At 47.4% G+C, this 19,354-nt stretch overlaps 1 protein-coding gene across 2 annotated transcripts in view; it reads right to left on the reverse strand.

Annotated features, from left to right (window-relative positions):
* TRAF3IP2 (TRAF3 interacting protein 2) overlaps positions 1–14,599 on the reverse strand; it is a 45,572-nt gene extending 30,973 nt beyond the window's left edge. Inside the window, exons 1-2 of one of the 2 annotated variants that reach the window (XM_047858678.1) lie at positions 14,391–14,596; positions 1,081–1,911 (exon numbers count right to left, since the gene is read on the reverse strand). In XM_047858678.1, coding sequence (XP_047714634.1) covers positions 1,081–1,903 — 823 coding nt within the window. In that variant the 5' untranslated portion in view covers positions 1,904–1,911; positions 14,391–14,596. Of the gene's footprint in view, positions 1–1,080; positions 1,912–14,390 lie in introns of both variants that reach the window. The other variant, XM_047858679.1, reaches the window with a different exon arrangement.
* Between the last annotated feature and the right edge of the window lie 4,755 nt (positions 14,600–19,354).

Consider the following 19,354-nt stretch of genomic DNA (forward strand, 5'->3'; position numbering starts at 1 on the left):
TAACATCAAGAATTGTAATGAACCTTTTATCTCAGGCTAAGACTTTATCACTTCCAGAGACACTTACTGCACTGATACACATTACTCACTCATCCGCTCATTCAGAAATAATTTCCTCAGAGCCTAGCGTATGCTGGCCACTATGCTAAACGCTGGAAAATTATGGATTAAAGATATACCTTTGCTGTTGTGCTGGAGGGAGAGGTAGACGAGTCTATGAGTAGATGCATACTGATATTAGGTGTTCTGACAGGCAGAGCACAAGGAAACGGAGAGCCCGAAGAAAGGATTGATCTGGGGAGTTTTCCAGAGGGACCCTGGAGCTAAGTCTTACAAGGTGATGGTTGTATAACTCGGTGAGTATACTACAATTCATTGAATTGTACACCTAAGTGGGTAAAGGGTGAACTTTACAGTATGTTGATTAGATCTGTAAAGCTGTTTGAAAAAAGAGGTATAGAACTGGGTCAAATGTGCACGAAGGGGACGAACATCCTGGATAGAGAAGAGCAAGGGCAAATGCTAGGAGGTGTAAAGGAGTTAGACAGGTTTCGGGGGACTCCGGTCCTTGGGGGTGGCCAGGGTTAGAGTAGAGGTGGGTGGCTCAAGTCTCCAATGGGGTTTAAGTAACAGCATCATAAGAGCAACTCAGTCTTCATGTGATGGCATGAATCCAGAGTTTCAATAACATTCCGGCATTTTTGACTGAAGGCCTCTTTCTTTGCCAAAACTAAGATGGAGAAGCAGCTGGGAAGAACCCGGATGCCCAAGAATGAAGACAACAAAAATATACTCTAGAAGTCATTTGGGTCATCTCCATGCCTGTAGGCAGGTTTCAATTAAACTGAGACAGAAGGATCCATTTTCTCCTTAAAGTTTTATAGAGAAGGAGGTTCCAAGTGGGACAGGCTTTGGGCTAAGATGAAGCATTCTTCTGGAAAGCCCCTATTCTGGGAAGCAGAATGCCTTCCCTGCATTCTGACCTATCTGTGCTGGTCTAGAGATGTGAGGCATTGACACAAGGCCTTGTTTACTTAGTTACCCAGCCCGGAATGTCCACAGGAGGTGAAGTTCACTTACATGGCACCTGGTGATGGGGACCTCCAGGACAATGGTAATGACAGTTCCACTGAGCATGAGGGCTGGGCGGCAGCATCTGTACACACGCTGGGTACCTCCGAGGTTCAAACTGAGGGAACTCCCTGGACCTGAGAGGTCTGGGGAGGTCCTGGGGGTAACACACAGAGGTGAGGGGCAGGGGCCTTTCCAGCTGCCTGATGCCCAGGACATCCTGGGGCTGGGAATCATACCCCGTGTCTATTGTAGGCAGATCTGGAGCTGCTCGGTTCCTGTGGGGCCGGGGCTGTTGCACCGTCTCTTGGTTACTGCCCGAGGAGTCTGCCGAGGCATTAGGTAAACTTTGGTCTGATTTCTCTGAGTCATGGCCAGTGTCAGGAGAAGCTGCTGAAAGCTGAGATTCTAGCCATTGATTCCGTTTTTCCATAAATGAAAACTGATGCTCCAGGGGGAGGGCTCCAACCACAGACTCAGGCTCGTGCTGGCAGGCTGCAGAGGAACCCGAGGGAAAATCTTTGCCTGGGTCCGGGTGTCTCCTCCAGAAGCTGTCTTCGCTCTCCTCCAGGATTTTAGTGCGCAGGCAGGTGACATGCTGGGACACAGGCCGCAGGTGATTGGAAAGTTTCAGGGGTGGATGAGCCTGAGAAAAGTCTCCTGAGGAACAGTGAGGGGTTTGGGGTGCAGACAAGCCGTTGGGTGCCATGTTCCTTAGATTTGGAGCAGGTGGCTCGGATGCCTCTTCCCGGGAACAGCCTGGGATTGGTTTCAGTAAGTGACTTGGGTATGGTTCTGATTCATCAACCTCCACAGGAATGCTTCGGTTCATCCTAGTTTCTGGAACAAGAGAAAACATGCCACAGCCTTAGAAGACAGATCATCTCTTGGAGCCCCTACTTTATGGCCTTAAGAGACCTCGTTCAAGATGTGGTTTCAGTTAATAGCAGTGTGACACCAACGTGTTTCAAAGCCCCAGTCACATAAAGTTGTTCACTCATTCTCTAGGCAAAGGCTCTAGTGCTTATTAAGATACTTTTACATGGAAGGCGATTCAAAGAATGTGACGGGACCGTCATGCAGTAGACAGCACAATGGGAAGACAGATGAATATCAACAGCTAAGTATGGAGGAGGGAAATTATAATGTGGGCTGCTGTGTGTGTGTGTGTGTATGTGTGAAGGATACACAAGACATTGATTGGTCTGCCTTTGAGGATGCCTCTGAGGATGCAGTGGGGAGACAGTGTCCACCTTATAAACTTTAAAAATGTTGCTTCATTTTTAATCAAACAAAAAACATTAAAAAAAACAACAAAAAAAGAAAGTGTGAGTTAAAAAGCACGGAGAAAAGGTCAGAGTGACATTTCCCACTTAACAACTATAGATTGTTTTCTGGACTTAATTCCCTCTGGCACTATGCTTACAGTCAAGGTAGCCGTGGCCGTCTGGTTTGTGATGAACTGGCTGAACTAGCAAGGCTGGCTAAACTAGCCTTTAGCCTACAGTCCGAGTAATATTGGTTTTACCTGTAAAAATAGAACTCGTAATCAACATGATGGAATAAAAGAGAAAATTAGCCTCCCTTATCATTAGTTTGCTTGAGATGACGTCCCAGGACACCCAAGCTCCAGCGGAAGGCAGGAGGCAGGCAGGGAAAAAGAGTACGGGAGTGACTGACGGCCTGCAGAAAGTTCCAGAGCAGGTGTAGTGGTAGGGAGACCACGAAAAAAAGACATCCCAGAGGTCTGTTCCGTGAAGGCCTTGTACACAGTATACCTCAAATATCATACAGAGGATACAGGTGGTGCTCTGCTGGTGGATTTTTAAATGCCTATTTGGGGTTCCTGGAGAATTTCAGCCATGTACATTTACTGAGGGCGTGCTGTGCCCCAGATCGTGATGTACGTCAATTGTCCCTCTAAGCCAAGTTTTGAAGACTATGAACTCCCCTTCTCTTGAGCCCTGTATCCGTCCCAATGGGAACCTGACAGCACCCGTTTTAAGGTGCTCCCCTCTGAGCAGAGGTGGGGCTGGCAATTTCCTACCAAATTTAACTTCAGTGCCTATAGGCAAAAACTTCTCTTTGCCTCCCCACCCCCTGCCAGGTGAACTCCAACACTTCTCCTTAGCCTCACTTGGTAACAAACGTACCCATCTGCTGCAAACAACCTTTGTGCTGTTTTCTGGCCCGGAAGAAAACTCTTTTAGTGTCTAATTCCTGGCTGGCCCTCTCTCTCCCTCCCTGCCTCATTTCCCCTTCTCCCGGCTGGCTGACCACCCCCTTCTTGGCAGCCAGCTGGGCGGTGCGTGCCCCTGGCCTCTGGACTCTGCAGAAAAGAGACCTCATCACCTACCTCGATCAGACCTTGTAAAAACAAACAGGAACCTACCCCAAACACAAATATCTCAGCTATTTATTATTTTTGAGTGCTCACCATTGTTTTCCTCTCTGTCTTACACTTTTTCCTCAGCTGTGAAATTGGATATGCCACACAACGTGCTCTTCGGCTGGTCAGGAAACAAAGGTATTTTCTGAGGGGGTGGCTGAGTGTTGTGTAACCTCCTGCAAGCGTCTGTGGGCCCACAGCTGAGTGGAAGGGCAAGGAAGTGCCCCGAGTGAGGGAGCTAGCAAAAGGCCTGCACTCTGTCAACGATTTCTTGTTACGTGATTCAGGTGCCACAGTTTACATTCTCCCTGGGTTTAGAAAAAAAAAAATTTTTTAACGTTTATTTATTTTTTGAGTGAGAGACAGAGAAACAGAAAGAGACAGATCGTGAGTGGGGGAGGGGCAGAGGGAGAAACACAGAATCCGAAGCAGGCTCCAGACCCTGAGCTGTCAACATAGAGCCCGATGTGGGGTTCGAACTCATGAACTGCGAGATCATCACCTGAGCCCAAGTCAGACACTTAACTGACTGAGCCACCCAGGCACCCCTCTCCCTGGGTTTTTAAATGTGAATACCTTAATGGGGGGGGGGGGGGTGTGGCTTGATGGCTCAGTCAGTTAAGCATCCTATTCTTGATTTCAGCTCAGGTCACGATTCCAGGGTTGGGGGATCTAGCCCTGTGTGGCCTCCACGCTGGGCATAGAGCCTGCTTGAGATTCTCTCCCGCCTTTCCCTTTCCCTCTGTCCCTCCCCAACTCCTCCAAACAATAAATTAAAAAAAAAAATGTGATTACCTTACAAGTATTTCCCTAAAAATTGCAAATTCCAAACCTTCCAGGGGCTTGAAAGAAGCTAATAAAAAAAAGTGACAAGCGTGGCCATCTCACATAACTGGAAACCTGAGGTCTATCTTATGGTGGGAATTCTACAATTAAAACTGCTCTGAAATTAAACTAAAACTACCCCTTGGATGGTAGTAAGGATCAGCCGACAATAAATGGCCTCTGGGGAAAGCTATGGGATTAGTAAACCATAAAAGGCAAAACAACCCTTGGTGTTTTAAACGTGTCACTATCAGGGCGCCTGGGTGGCTCAGTTGGGCATCTGACTTTGGCTCAGGTCATGATCTCGCAGTCCGTGAGTTCGAGCCCCGCATCGGGCTCTGTGCTGACAGCTCAGAGCCTGGAGCCTGTTTCAGATTCTGTGTCTCCCCCTCTCTCTGACCCTCCCCCGTTCATGCTCTCTCTCGGTCTCAAAAATAAATAAACGTAAAAAAAAATAATTAAAAAAAAATAAAAAAATAAACGTGTCACTATCAAATATTCAAAGAGCAAATAATTACTGAACCTACTATGTGTCCGACTCTGTGCTCTATAACCTCCTTCTGAGGCATGGGCTGAATGAAACCCTTTTTTTAATAACAAGTAATACAAGTGATACAAAGTTCAAGAGTACAAAAGGGTATACAGTGAATGGTAATCAAAAGTATTTCTAAAGCCTTAAAAAGCATTATTCCTGCCCTCATGTTGCCTGTGATCCAGAACAAGAGAGAAAACTAATAGAGGAAATCAAAAGCCCTATCTCAGCGCCTTTGCACTTGCTGTTCTGTCTTCTCTGAACACTCTTTATCTACATGTCTGCAGGGCTTGCTTCCTTTCTCCTTCAGGTCTCCTTCTCAAGTGTTTACTTGCCCTTCTCACTCCCTGTCTCTCTTCCCTGCTTCACCATCCTTTCCAGTAGTTATCACATCTTACATACTGCAAAATGTGTGTTATAACTGCAAATATCTAATACATTCCTTAATTGTTTATTGTTCCTCTCCTCCCCCAGAATTTAAACTTCATGAGGATGTGATTTTTGACTGTTGGGCTCATGGCTATCTTCTCACCATCTAGAGCTGTACCTGGCACATAAATATTTGTGGACTGAATAAGTGATGGATGCCTGTTTTTGGAAAGAGTACAGATCTGTGTGGCTGGAAGGATCACTGACAGTGAGAATATCAGGCACCATGGTGGGTAGCAAGGAATATTGGGTGGACCAAGTACTCACAGTTCTTAAAGTTACTCCACTTGGGGACCCTTCCCCCTTACATCCTTGCTTCTTCTTAAATATTTATTAAGGGCTCACTAAGTGTCAGGCCCCAAGGTGAGTCTGGGCCATGCCTACGAGGTCCCATCCGTGGGCAAAGTTGACCGTGAACCTCGCTTGCAGAATACAGGTGTTTCTACCATCTAAAGGGAACATCTGGTATTCTGTTCCAGATAGGGAGCTGGTCTGTTCATGCATCATCAGGCTTTGCCCGGAGCAGTGGAGGGTGGGCATGCCTCCCAGCTACCACGTGGGTCCCTCCCAGCCCTAGATCCCTGCCAGAACTGGCAAAACAAACCCTGATACACAATGGTGTCACTAAGAACAACTACACGCAAATGCCGCATCAGAGGGTCATGGGCAGATTAATGGGAAATGGCCGTTTCGTTTTTGGTCTTTAATGTCAATATTGTAAAAATGCTACACATTAAAAATAATCATTCAATATCTCCCAAGGCTAATATTTCCATTTTTCCCTGTTTTATTCCAGGGCTTGTCACATGATATCCACATGGTTACATGGCCTGTGCTCCAGTCCCAAACAGGGGGTGGCACTTGGAGTGAAATGGAAAAACCTCTGTGTCCTACCACTGTTCTAGAGGAGAAGGCACTGACTCCCCAGAGGGACAGAAGAGCTGCCAGCCAGGACCCTGCAAGCCTGAGTGGCAATGCCCCGGACAGATGCTCGTGGACATCCTGTCCCACTCAGCAAGCCTGGGGGAAGCTGGGACCGGTCAACCGGTCAGCCAGGAGGATAATGGTCGAGTCTACCTGGCCTCGGGGCAAATTCCTGGGGAAAGGGAGAGGCTAGAGGGTGAGAGAACTCAACTCAAGGGAGTCTTCTGGCTCAGAATCTCTTTTTGAGGCTCAGAACACAGGTGCTCAAGCCCCACACCTAGAGATTCTGAGGTGAGGTCAGGGCTCCCGTGTATCTTTGTTTAAGTCCCACAGGTACGCAGATTCTCTTGTACTTGTACTCTGTGATCTGTGCCATTTGGCAGGAACTATCAGAATTTTAAACGTTTATGCCCTTTGACCTAGTAACTTCACTTCTAAGAATTTCCTCCACAGGGATATGGGTGTACCCTGCGAAATGAAGAGGCTCTGAAGATAGGCGATGCAGCCTTGTTTGTAATAGCAAAGACTAGAAACAACCCACATGTGCAGAAAGGTTCTGATTTTTAAAAACTGTGGTCCGGCCAAACAACGACTGCTCTGTGTCTTTTTTAAAAAGACAGAGGAAGTGCTCTGGGGACTGATGTGGAACGATGTCCAAGATTTATTTGTGAAGTTAGGAAAAGTAAAGAGGAGGACAGTGTGCAGAGCATGCTACCCTTTGTACGATCTGGAGTTGTGTATGCACATGCCATCTCGTCAGAAATTTGGAACAACGGTCGCCTCTGGAAAGGGAACTGGATGGCTGGGGAACGGGAACAGGAGGGACGCTTGCTTTCCGGAGCATTTTATACCTTATATATCTACTTAAAAGATAGGAGAAAAGGAAGAGCTTCAGAGTGGTCCTGCAGTTCACAAAGATTAAGAACCAATGTGAAGGAAGGGGAGGCGTGTCTCCGAAAAGACAAAAGACCATTCTGCTGAGGGTGAAAACATTTGCCCCCCGCCCCCCCCCCCCCCCCCCCCCCCCCGTGGGCAGGAATGGGTGGGCACCAGCCAGGAACAGAGGGCTAGTCTGGAGTACACACAGCTAGGCTGAAGCAGTCATGCACGGGAGTCTGGTTCTGATTCACTGAGTTGACCCAAAAGACGCTAACTTCCCTTCTCTTGAATCTCATTGCCCTTTGGACAGTGAGCTGTGGTTCTAGCCCTTGATTCTGACCGCAACTTTCTTCAAATCCGGCGGTTTTTCTCTGTCCAAGTCTCGTCTTTGGCTTCCTTTCTGCCTCCTCTGGCCTGAAACCTTTCTCTTAGCATATCCACTCTACCTTGAGTAGCCTGATTTTGCAGATAAGCTCTTATCCAGATGGCAGCGGTTCCAACATCCCATGTGACAATGCTCCCTGGTGTCCCATTCACAGAATTTCCCACCCCCTCCTCCCTTTTCCTGCACACAGCTCTTAGTCAATCCCCTGGAGCTGCCTCCAACTCTTTGCTGGTATCTGTTCCCGGCAACTTTTTTCTTCTCCAGCACATCCTGCCTTAAATTCTTAGTTTCTTGAAACAGAGCCTATTAAGTCTTCAAAACACGATTTTTCTGATCTCACAGTTCATAAAAAAGCTTCTTTTCCTTCCCTCATCCCAACCTTCCTTTCCGCGTGTCCATTACATACCGCCCTGGCCTGAGTGCAAAACAAGTTCTCTCAGGGCACACGTGAAGAGACTTCATGTCCACGTTCGCAGTGGACTGTGGCTTCTGCTTTCCAGATGGACTTACTCTGAACCAACACATATTTCTAGGATGTAGTATTTAAATGCACAGGCGCTACATTCAAACTCCCCACGTTTTAATTCTTTCTTTGCCAGCTGCATGATTAGATGTGAGGCCTTGAGAAAATTACTTTACTTCCCCGGGCCTCATTTTTCTGATATGTAAAATGGGGAAAAGACCATTTGTCTTACAGGGATGTTGTGAGGATAAAAGAAGATGGAAATAAAATGCCGACTGCAGAACCTGACCTATATCAAGCTCTCAAAAAACAAAACCTGTTTTATTATTGTTACAACTGATTTGGCTTTAGAACTTTCTTCTAGACTATGTTCACTGGTTTTATACCTGAATGCTAGCGTTATTATATGAGCCTAATGAATGAAGACCATATCTTCTTAACCAATATATATATTTATGGCACATTCGATACGCATGGCCTCTTGTCTTAAAAAGAGCTGGGCCAGACAGGGTATGTGCTATAACTTTCCCATTCCTATTTCACAGAGGGTTAGAGATACATTAAGTAGCTCTTCCAAAGTCACAGCTGCATCTAGCCTATAGATCTCCGAGATCTTTCCATTAAACCACATAGATCAGGAGCAAACTTTTTCCGTAAAAGCCCAGAGAGTAAAGAGTTCACGCTTTATGGACCACAGATGGTCTCTGTCTCATACTCTTGCTTATTTAAAAAATTTGTTTTTAAGCAACAGTTTAAAAATACAAAAGCCATTTTTAGCAGCATGCTGTGGCAAAAACAGACTATGGGCCACATTTGGCCTGAGGGTTATAGTTTACCAATGGCTGATACAGATTACACTGATAAAATACAAAGAAACCTTCCCCTTTATTAGTAGTAACTGCTAATATTTGTTGAATGTTTACTATGTGTCAAATTATTGTTCCAAGTGCTTTACATGTATTAACTTATTTCATCCTCACAGCTACCTTATTTGGTAGGTATGACTGCCAACCTCATTTTACAGATGGGGAAACTGAGACACAGCGAGGTTAAGTGACTTTCCCAAGGTCACATGTCCAGTAAGCAGCACAGACAGGATTCAAATCCAAGCAGCTCAGCACCAGAACCCGTGCACTTCACAATCTGTTTCTTGGTTAAGAACCCTGACTTTGAAGGGCGGGGGAGGGGATTGGAGCAGCTGAGTAACCCCTGGAAGCTTCTGGAATGAATATGTTTCAGACTCTTCACCTTGAAGCTAAGGAGGCGTGGATACGGGCCACCTGTGTTTTATAAAGGATTACCGGGCGGGAAACCTGTGGTGGCTTTCCTTCATTCCAGTACAATAGAGGACATGGATGAGGACTGCAGAGGCATCTTGATTTGAGAAAAGCACTTGATTGGATCTCATTAAATTTTAATCATAAACTGAATTCAAAATAAATTGAAAACTGGTTGACAGAGCACAAACAAAGGGTGATGATAAATGGTGATGCATCGAGAGAGGGGATATCTTCCAGGGGACGCCTCTGAGGCAAGGACGGATGGGATTTAATGAAGGTGTTATGTCCCTGGAAGAAGACAAATAGACAGCGAGAAACAGAGGAAGGGCAGGAGTGAGCAGCCTGAGTAATTAATAAACCACATTACCAGCTCCTAAATAATCAAGGCTTGCTGTTCACCAACCACGTGGATTTTTTTTTTTTTTTAAAGAATTCTTTGGGTCAACAATAGTCTTGAAGAGTCCTAGAGGCACACACCATGAATATTTCAGGTGGACGTAATAAATATATACATTTTCAGCTAGAAAGATCCTCAGATCCAATTTGGATCCGATACTTTCAATTACAGATTCTCAAGGTCTTACTTCATTCTGCAGAGAGTAATTTTTTTTTTTTTTATAAATTAAAAGTCTAAAAGCCATGTTATTAAAAAAAAAATCTTTAAACTCATTAATGCTCTTTGTTTACTGCCCAAATGCATGCAAACTTTCACAATGTCAGTTTGCTCAGTGGAGGCTGGTTTTGAGTGAACTGTTTGGCTCCGGTTCAAATTCCAGTGAATAAATACTTCCAAGTTTACTTGCAGAATTTCCCAGACAGAGAAGTTCTTCCATTTGGTTTGCCAGAGGACTGGAAGCAGTGGTGAGCCCTGGAGACAAGGGAACATTTACTGGCCCTTGTTCATCCCCTGCACGGTACAACTCACATCAGGCTCAAGGCAGCACGGCATGACCTGACCTGATTTGAAGTTCACTCTGGAACTGTTCTGAGCCGCTGAGCAAGGAGACCATGGACTAGTGGGAATGGACTGACCTGGCTATGTTGTTAGTTGGTGATAAACATTTGGAGAGCAACCTCAAACCGGCCCAGGTTTTTGTTTTTGTTCCGGATAAGGTTTCTCTCAGCACATATCTGTGATTCTTAATTTCAGTCCAAGCCCTAGAGTGAAGACGGAGGGGCAGAAAGGAAAAATCAGGAGAGGAAGATGAAGGGATAGAACATAAGAAAGGAGAGGGGCGCCTGGGTGGCTCAGTCGGTTAAGCGGCCGAGTTCAGCTCAGGTCACGATCTCGAGGTCCGTGAGTTCGAGCCCCGCGTCGGGCTCTGGGCTGATGGCTCAGGGCCTGGAGCCTGCTTCCGATTATGTGTCTCCTTCTCTCTCTGCCCCTCCCCCCTTCATGCTCTGTCTCTCTCTGTCTCAAAAATAAATAAAAACGTTAAAAAAAATTTTTTTTTAAAAAGAAAGGAGAATGGAAGAGGAGAGACACAAGGAAAGAGGGGAAAACTTGAAGGACATTTCAAACAATTTGCCTTTTATTAGTGTAGGAGAGAGACTTATTTGTGATTTTTATGTATTACTGAATATGAGAAAGGGCAGTTGGAAGGGAAGAAAAAGAATGAATACAGTGAAAGGCGAGAGTGTTGTAGGTAAGCTGGTGAGCCAGGAAGAGCCTGGACGACAGCACCGAGGAGGAAGGCAGATCGGAGATGGCAGGGAGACCTAATGACCCTGGGAGGGGAAGAAGGAAAAACACTGGGACCCCAGGGCAGGAAAACAATGAGGCAGAAAAGAGCCAAGTTTTCCTCATCGCTGAGGGACCTGCCAAGATCCCAGCCAGCCTCGGTGTTCAGGGTGGAAGGAATGGGGACACGCAGGCTGGGGGCGGCAGTCAGTTCCATCACTCCCAAATCGCTCCACCTCGGCTGCCTGGTCAGGGAGCCAACCCAAACTGGCACAACTCTCCGGTTCAGCCGGTACATGAAAGGCCCCCCCCACCTCCTCGGCCAGGGTACAACTTGCGGCCTCTGGGAAGGTCTAGATGCATGCACGCACGCACGCACGCACAGAGCGACACGAGCGGCCAGGCATCGAAGTACATGTGGGCTAGTAGAGGCCTGCTGGTGAAGAGACGCAAAGAATGTCGGGGGGAGAAGGGGCAGCTGGGGTTTCATGAACTAAAAATATCTTGGTGACAACGCACTTAGAAGAAACGGGAGAGGCCCAAGGGGAGAGCTTCTTGATTCCAATCCTCAGATGCTTTCTCACGAAAGGCCGGCAGGATTGTTTTGATAAGGAAATGTGGTCAAACATCAGGGGTCATTTCATTGGATCTGAAAGGAATATAAAGTTTAATGTGCCTCATCTGTGCCCTTGCCCCCGCCCCCCCCCCCCCCCAAACAGTTGCCTGCAATTGTTACATATTGTTATGGGCTAATCTAAAACTTCCTGCTGCAGAAAAATGGTTGGATTCAGGGTATTTCTGAGATTTCGATTCTGTGCAGGGTAGAACAGATTTCATCTAGACAAACTACCCACATAATCTATCTTTCTGAATGCCTGTTAAAGAATGCCTGCAAATCGAACTACCTTGTATTTTCAGAGCGTTTGAAAGTCACTAACTCCTTAACCCTGAGAGAAACAAGCTTCAACACTTTCTGTCTTTGCACCCTCCAAGAGTCAGTATCCCTGAGTTAGGATGATGGTTCATCCATGCTGGTTCACTGCCCTGACTGCACTCCCTAGTCAGCCCACCACACACAGTGAGCAGAGGTACCACACTGTTTCATGACTGCCATCAAAAAATGACTTGGAGGGGCGCCTGGGTGGCGCAGTCGGTTAAGCGTCCGACTTCAGCCAGGTCACGATCTCGCGGCCCGTGAGTTCGAGCCCCGCGTCGGGCTCTGGGCTGATGGCTCAGAGCCTGGAGCCTGTTTCCGATTCTGTGTCTCCCTCTCTCTCTGCCCCTCCCCCGCTCATGCTCTGTCTCTCTCTGTCCCAAAAATAAATAAACGTTGAAAAAAAAAAAAAAAAAAAAAAAAAAAAAAAAAAAAATGACTTGGAGGGGCGCCTGGGTGGCTCAGTCGGTTAAGCGGCCGATTTCAGCTCAGGTCACGATCTCGTGGTCCGCGAGTTCGAGCCCCGCGTTGGGCTCTGGGCTGATGGCTCAGGGCCTGGAGCCTGCTTCCGATTCTGTGTCTCCCTCTCTCTCTGCCCCTCCCCCGTTCATGCTCTGTCTCTCTCTGTCTCAAAAATAAACGTTAAAAAAATTTTTTTTTAAAATGACTTGGAGCTGTAACACCAGATTAAGAATGGCTACGGGTGGTCTTTCTAGGTAAAAGCAGGGCTGGCGGCTGAGAGCAGTTAGCCTCATTTCAGATAATGGTGCTTCACCCTTCGAAATTAGAATCAGTAATTCATCACAGGTGAAACATCTCGAAATTCCTGCCCTCTCATCCCGGGGGGCATAGAGAGGGCCATCTAAGAACGTGACAATGACTACACCAGGGCCTTTCCACAGAAACAGTTTAGCAATACTGAAAGCACTGAGTCAGCCCATCCCCATCAGCCAGGGCCTGTTGGAACGGTAGTGACAAAAAATAATTGCCGAAAGAAATAATAATAACAACAACAACAACAACAATAATAAAGTAGTGGTTTGGAAAAGGTTAAGGATCCTGTGTCTGCCATCTAATGTGTCCAATCATAGTCATCACCCTTACATGCTATTAGGATGTACTTCATAGCTTCCTTTCACCTCCCATTAAAGGCCCCACATGCAGCGATTATTGGTCTAGCCCAGGAGTGGTTTTCAGCTCCAGCTAAGTCAGTAATGCAACCTTCTGGAGCCAGGCTGGTCTGCCAGTTCTCTGGCCTGCCATGAATCTGTGGGCAAGTGCATAGGACAGTTCTTCCTGAGTAACCCAAATGGGACATGAACTAATTTAAGAAACCCCGTTTTATGTAACTAGAGCCAATAAAAACGCCTAAATTCCCGGCAGCCTCCCGCAGAGCCACGTGGCTGCCCAGCTTCCCCCAGCCTTTGGCCCTGACTGAGGCTTTTACCTTGTGCTTTGAGAACAGGTGAGTGAAACGGAAGTCAAAGCAGCTTATGTGATAAAAGCTTGAGCACCTATGAGGTGTTTGACAGTATACTTGTGCTAAGGGGTAGAAAAGGATTAAGAAACAAAGTCCTTTTCCTCAAGGAACTAACCATCTAGTAGCAGGAGGTAAAATTCATACGTTTGAATAGTCAGTAAACAAAGTAAGTCTTCCAAGATCACCCATTACGGCTAGCCCTCTGGGGACTCCCATTTTCCTAGCTTTATTTTGTGAGAAGGGAATTTAGACAAAATCATGTTAGTTCACCCCCCACACACATTTTATTGATGAAGAAATCCAGTCCTAGGGAAACCAAAGTGATTGCTTAAGCCACAAAGCCAGCAAGGAATGGAGTGAGGACTTGAAACGGACTTTGTCCTTCTTTTTTATTGTTTATTCGGTCTCTCCCCCCGCCCCCCATTAAAATCGCCCTATTCTAAGAGACCATCTTGAACTTGAAAGTCACATGAAACTTGATGAGCTTCTAAGATCGAGTAATGGCATTTCTCTCCTTGTTTTCTGTGCCAGCAAACGTCTGGGTTGCCTGGGAGGGGCGGGGGGCTGTGGGAGAGCGCTGGGAAGGCAGCCGGGAGCCAGCGCAGAGCTGAGCTGAACTTCCTGGCCCACGAATATGGGGTTGATCTTTTCCCTGCATGAAACAAGGATCGAGAAAACTGGGAGTTTTCCTTCCATCTTTGCCACTGACGTGTCCCGGGGCTGGAAGCCAATGACTTAATTTTTGCCATCCCTGGCTCCCTCCTTGGAGAAGTGAGGCTGGATTCTTAACCGAAACTTGTGGGACACGAAGTACTCAAACAAATGGTTCCCAGACAGCTCCGAGAAAACACCCGTGTGTGCGCTTTCCACCCCTCAGAGAGTTAATCTCCTCTCGCCTGTCTGAAATACTAAACCACCAGCGCTTTCTGGCAGCCAGATACTTAGGTGTCATTTTCTCAGCCCCAGCCGGTCTCTCCACGAACAGGTTAAAAAGGTGGGGAGTGGAAGGTGGGGGGAAAGTAAGGCAGAACATTTCAGCGAAGGCGAAAACTGCTTTTGGAAAATGGGTCAGCAGCTAAAAAGTAAGGCCAGGCAGGCGACAGCTCTGAACGACTTACCTTAGCACCACCACGGACAGACAGACCGGCCGACGGGGTGGTCGTGCTCTCTCCTTCTCACACTCCACCTTGGGTCGCTCCCGCCTCCCTCCTCCCTCTCCAGGCCCAGGTAAGCGGTCGAACAAGCTCTGAAGCAGGAAGTGGAAGTTGTATGCAAATTTCTACGGAGGCTAGGAAGCCTCTGCCGAGAAAATCTCCCTGTGGGCAGTGAATCAACAGCTGAGAAGTCACTTTATTTCTTAAAACAGAAACCTCCTTCATTCACCAGAAAAGGCCACTGACTGACCAATTGGGGTGCATTTTTGTTTCCACCACCCAGCTAAGTAACTGCGGAGGAATGCCCACACTGCCCTGGACCTCGGTGCTACTGCAGCGCCCTAGCCCTAGACAAGGTGTCTGGAGAGGGGATTGGATTTGGGTGTTAAGATTGGTTATTCATTAGCTGCTCCAAAAGAGGAGATTAGGGGCAGATAGCGGGGTGGAGTGTGAGTCAAGGGCTTCTTACTATCTGTTTAAACGTCAGCATTTGCTGCCCTTGCTCATGTGGGGGCAGGACTCACTGCCCATCCCCATGTGAGCGTGCGTGCGTGCACACACGTGCATGCACACAAGCACAAGGATGCATGCACTGTCCTCCTTTGGCTGCGTTTTTCATGACCTCAAGTTTATTTCCTCTCCTTCCTTCTCCTTGTTTAATCCATAGACTGGAGAATTTATTGTCAAAGGAAGCACATGATGGGAGCTGTGGCCGCTAGAGCTCTGGAGTCGGAGGGATGTGGGTGTGAACTCAGTTCCGCCACTGGCCGACCGGGCACCACAGCCAGGTGCCTGGGCAGGCACACTGTGCTCCTGGTGCTGGCCTTGCCTGCCCAAGGGTCAGCACCCGCTGCCAGCCATCTCTCCACCCTTGTGCAGGGGACAGGTCCCAGAGCATCCCCATCCACACTGCCAGGTTCTGCTCAAGTAGGTCACACGAAGTGGGTTGCTCTACACTGCAAGCAAAGGAAACACGGCTTGTTTTTAAAATAACGTATAACAGGTTGCGTATATTTTGGTATATCCTTGTGATGGAATACTATGCAGCTGTGAAAAATAATAAATATGTATGTATATATTTCTACATTCTAACGTGCAAAAGTGACTATATTATTTATTAACATGATCTCATCTTTGTCAATATATATGGCAGATAAACACGTGTACATTCATATATAGATTCATGCTTGTTCACTGCTCGTTGGCCCTGACACCTGCCCGGAACATAGTGAGCAGCCATTCTATATGCGTCAGATGAATAAATCATAAATGTCTGGAAGAACGCATCCAAACTGTTGAGTGGTTTTCACCCCCCGGGAATGAGATTGAGGGCAATGAGTGAGAACGGAGGACTTATATACTATTTACACATATGGGCTGTTTGATTCTTTTTTTCCACCAACATATTTTTCAAAAAAAAAAAATTGTACTTGCTACCTTAGCCTTGAACTTTCTGCCTCAAAATTACTATAATAGGGGCGCCTGGGTGGCGCAGTCGGTTAAGCGTCCGACTTCAGCCAGGTCACGATCTCGCGGTCCGGGAGTTCGAGCCCCGCGTCAGGCTCTGGGCTGATGGCTCAGAGCCTGGAGCCTGTTTCCGATTCTGTGTCTCCCTCTCTCTCTGCCCCTCCCCTGTTCATGTCTGTCTCTCTCTGACCCAAAAATAAATAAATGTTGGAAAAAAAAAAAATTTAAAAAAAAAAAAATTACTATAATAATAATCTTTTTTTTTTTTTAGTTTAGAGAAAAATAGTATTCTCTGTGCAGCAGCTGGTACCAGGATACTTTGAAAAAGCTATCTGTGTTAGGAGAGGAGGACAGAGAAGAAAAGAATGCCTTAGCATTCTTAGCATAAGAAGGAGAGCAAAGAAGGGGGCGGGGTGAAAAATAGTTTTCATTTCTCTTAGGCCCCTTACATGGATTGGGAAAAAGCCTGGAAGATGCTTCTGTCAAGTACTACCTTTGGAATACAACTCATCGGGAAGAACAGGGAGAATCTTTTTTTCCATGGCTCCCACCGACTGTTTTCCCAGCCACGAGGCCTAAGGGCCCTGGAGGAAGATAACCAAGTGCTGTAGTGCTGCAGCCGGGCCTTCCTCCCGTCTCCATTTATCCTGAACAGAAAGTCAGCCACTTGCCGGAATAGGTTAATGGTTCCTACCCGGGAGCCTTCACGGAGGCCCCTACTGCAAAGCAGCATGGGAATGTAAACTGTTTAGAACGGGAGAAACTCCTGTCTAAATGTGCTGGAGGCAGTTACAGTGAAATGTGGATGCAGGGGAGGTGTCAGGGAGTCTGGAAAATGAGCACCTCTGGCCCCCAGGAGTCCCCACTGGTGTTCTCACTCTAGCACAGACACCCTTTTAGCTGCCATCACAGGAGAGGGGCGCTTCACTGAGAACCCACCATTCACCGCCTATCAGCACATTTAATCCTCCAACAGTCCTGAGAGAGGCATCGACTGTCATTCCCACTTTACCTTTGAGGGATCCGAGGCTCAGAGACACTGAGTAACTTCTCCATGTTCACACAGCTAGTCTGTGGAAAAGAATTCTGGAACTCTCCCACTTCCAGGTGGATGTTACTTCTTGCCCCTTCTTGCCGTGTTGTGGTCTGTCCTTCCTACATGCTTGGGTGAACACAGGTAACTTGCTTCCTTCGCACAACTCTCGACAGCACTCAAGAAGGAAAAAGGGTGTAGACCATAAAAGGGTGGAGCTGAGATTGCCAGTCACGTGAGGCCACGTGTGTCCACGGCGCTGGCTGCTGTATATGTGCTAGGCAGAGGAGCCAAAATACGGGTCAGCTCTCACCCTCCAGTTAAATGTCTAGGAGGGGAGGATTTGTGTTTGCCCGCTTCTAGCGTTGCTCAGTATTCTTGCAAAACACATAATTAGATGAAAGTCGGCTGGCTCTCTCCTCCTCTGTAAACAAAACAAAACAAAGCCATTTGGATCTGATATTCAGAAACTCTCCATTCTACGGTATCTTTTTAAATTTTTTTTTAATGTTTATTTATTTTTGAGACAGAGAGAGACGGAGCATGAAGGGGGGAGGGGCAGAGGGAGAGGGAGACACAGAATCGGAAACAGGCTCCAGGCTCTGAGCCATCAGCCCAGAGCCCAACCCGGGCCTCGAACTCACAGACCGTGAGATCGTGTCCTGAGCTGAAGTCGGACGCTCAACCGACTGAGCCACCCAGGCGCCCCTCCATTCTACGGTATTAATCCACGAGAAGAAGGGGAAAAGGAAAAGATTCATTCCTTGGACAAGCCTTGATTTTTCCATTTTTAAATGGTATGATTTCAAGTGCTGGAAGGGCAGAGCGAATTTCCCTGAGGACGGCCCTCGTTTGGAGGGTCCCTGGCACTCACACTCTGCTGGCTGACAAGTCTGTGGCATGGCCGTTAAGACCGATGGCGGCAGGAGCAGAAACGCCCAGAAATGCCCAGGCTCCCAGGGTCTAGTCCTGTTCTCCTGCGTATTCCGGTCCCCCAACCTTTAGTGAGCACTTGCCTCATTCAGACACACACTAGGTGCTAGGCATGCAAACCGAAGGATTCTCAGCATGTTCTCGTGTGCCTGTCAGAAGCAAAAACTGAAGAAACAGGGCAGCTCCAAACCAACCGGCCAGCAAAACAAAGCTGCAGAGTCATCTGGCTGCTGCTTCTCCACTGCTTTGGCGGGCTGCTTCTAGCCCGGAGGGAGTGCCAGACCCAGGCAGATGCCAGAATCCATCCATCACTAGCTCTTCCATGCCCCCCCACACTGAGCTCCTTGAGACTGCCCTACCAGTCCGGAGCTCCTTCCTTCTTGCTGAGTTCCCCTCCGGAACCGTTTCCTGTTCTGTCAGCAGATCCATCCAGAACCTGGCAAAGAGGTGGTGGTCACACTGACTCTCACAAGAGAAGGGTTTTGCTCTCAAGCTTCTTTCTTTCCAAGATGCAGATTTAAGCATCTCGTTCCACTACCAGGGGCTACTGGGGACAGCAGCTTCGGTCAAGCTACAAAAGGTCCTGTCCTACCATTTCCCAGAAAGATGGGTGCCTGTTCACCTGCCAGTTGTATACTTAAAAGGAGGCACTCCAAAGCCAAAGATTATCTACCCCGAGGTGATTCTCCTCATGGTCCACTGGAACCCAAGGTTGTTGGCAGCTTCTCTTGCTAAAAGTACGATTAAGTCCTATCACGCTGGGCTCCCATTACTACCACTGCGATAATAATACCACCACAGTAACTGCAGATAGTGCTTATTAAGTGTGAGCAGTGTGCTAAGAACTAGTCATTTTATGTTCACAATGTTTCTATGTGGCAAGTACTACAAGCTTAGCTACCATTTATTTATTTTTAAAATTTTTTAATGTTTATTTTTTGAGAGAGAGAGAGACAGAGTGTGAGCGGGGGAGGGGCAGAGAGCGAGGGAGACCCAGAATCTGAAGCAGGCTCCAGGCTCTTGAGCTGTCAGCACAGAGCCCGACGCGGGGCTCGAACCCACGAACCGCGAGATCATGACCTGAGCTGAAGTCGGATGTTTAACCGGCTAAGCCACCCAGGCGCCCCGAATTAGCTGCCATTTATTGAGTAGCTACATTGTGCCAAGCGATTTTCATTATCTGTATAATGAAGTAGAGAAATGTGTTCACCGGAATTCCAGACAGCTGCTCTCAAAGACAGAAAAGCAGATAGAGACCAGATTCTGCTTCCTATGGAGGCTGAACGCAGCAGAGCAAGTCAGATGAGAGAGGAATGTTTGGAAAGGGATGGTGAGAAAGTAGCTTGAGCCCAACAGAGGAAGTGAAGACACAGCAGTTTGGCAGCGAGGGTTTCTGTGGAGCAGTGTGGCAGGGAAAGAGCCGGAGGGATCCCTGCGCCCCTTCAAGAACATCTATGATAAACTATGTTATTCTCCATGTATTCTCTAGCTTGAT

The sequence above is a fragment of the Prionailurus viverrinus genome, chromosome B2 (assembly GCF_022837055.1).
Source record: "Prionailurus viverrinus isolate Anna chromosome B2, UM_Priviv_1.0, whole genome shotgun sequence".
NCBI classification, from domain to species: domain Eukaryota; kingdom Metazoa; phylum Chordata; class Mammalia; order Carnivora; family Felidae; genus Prionailurus; species Prionailurus viverrinus.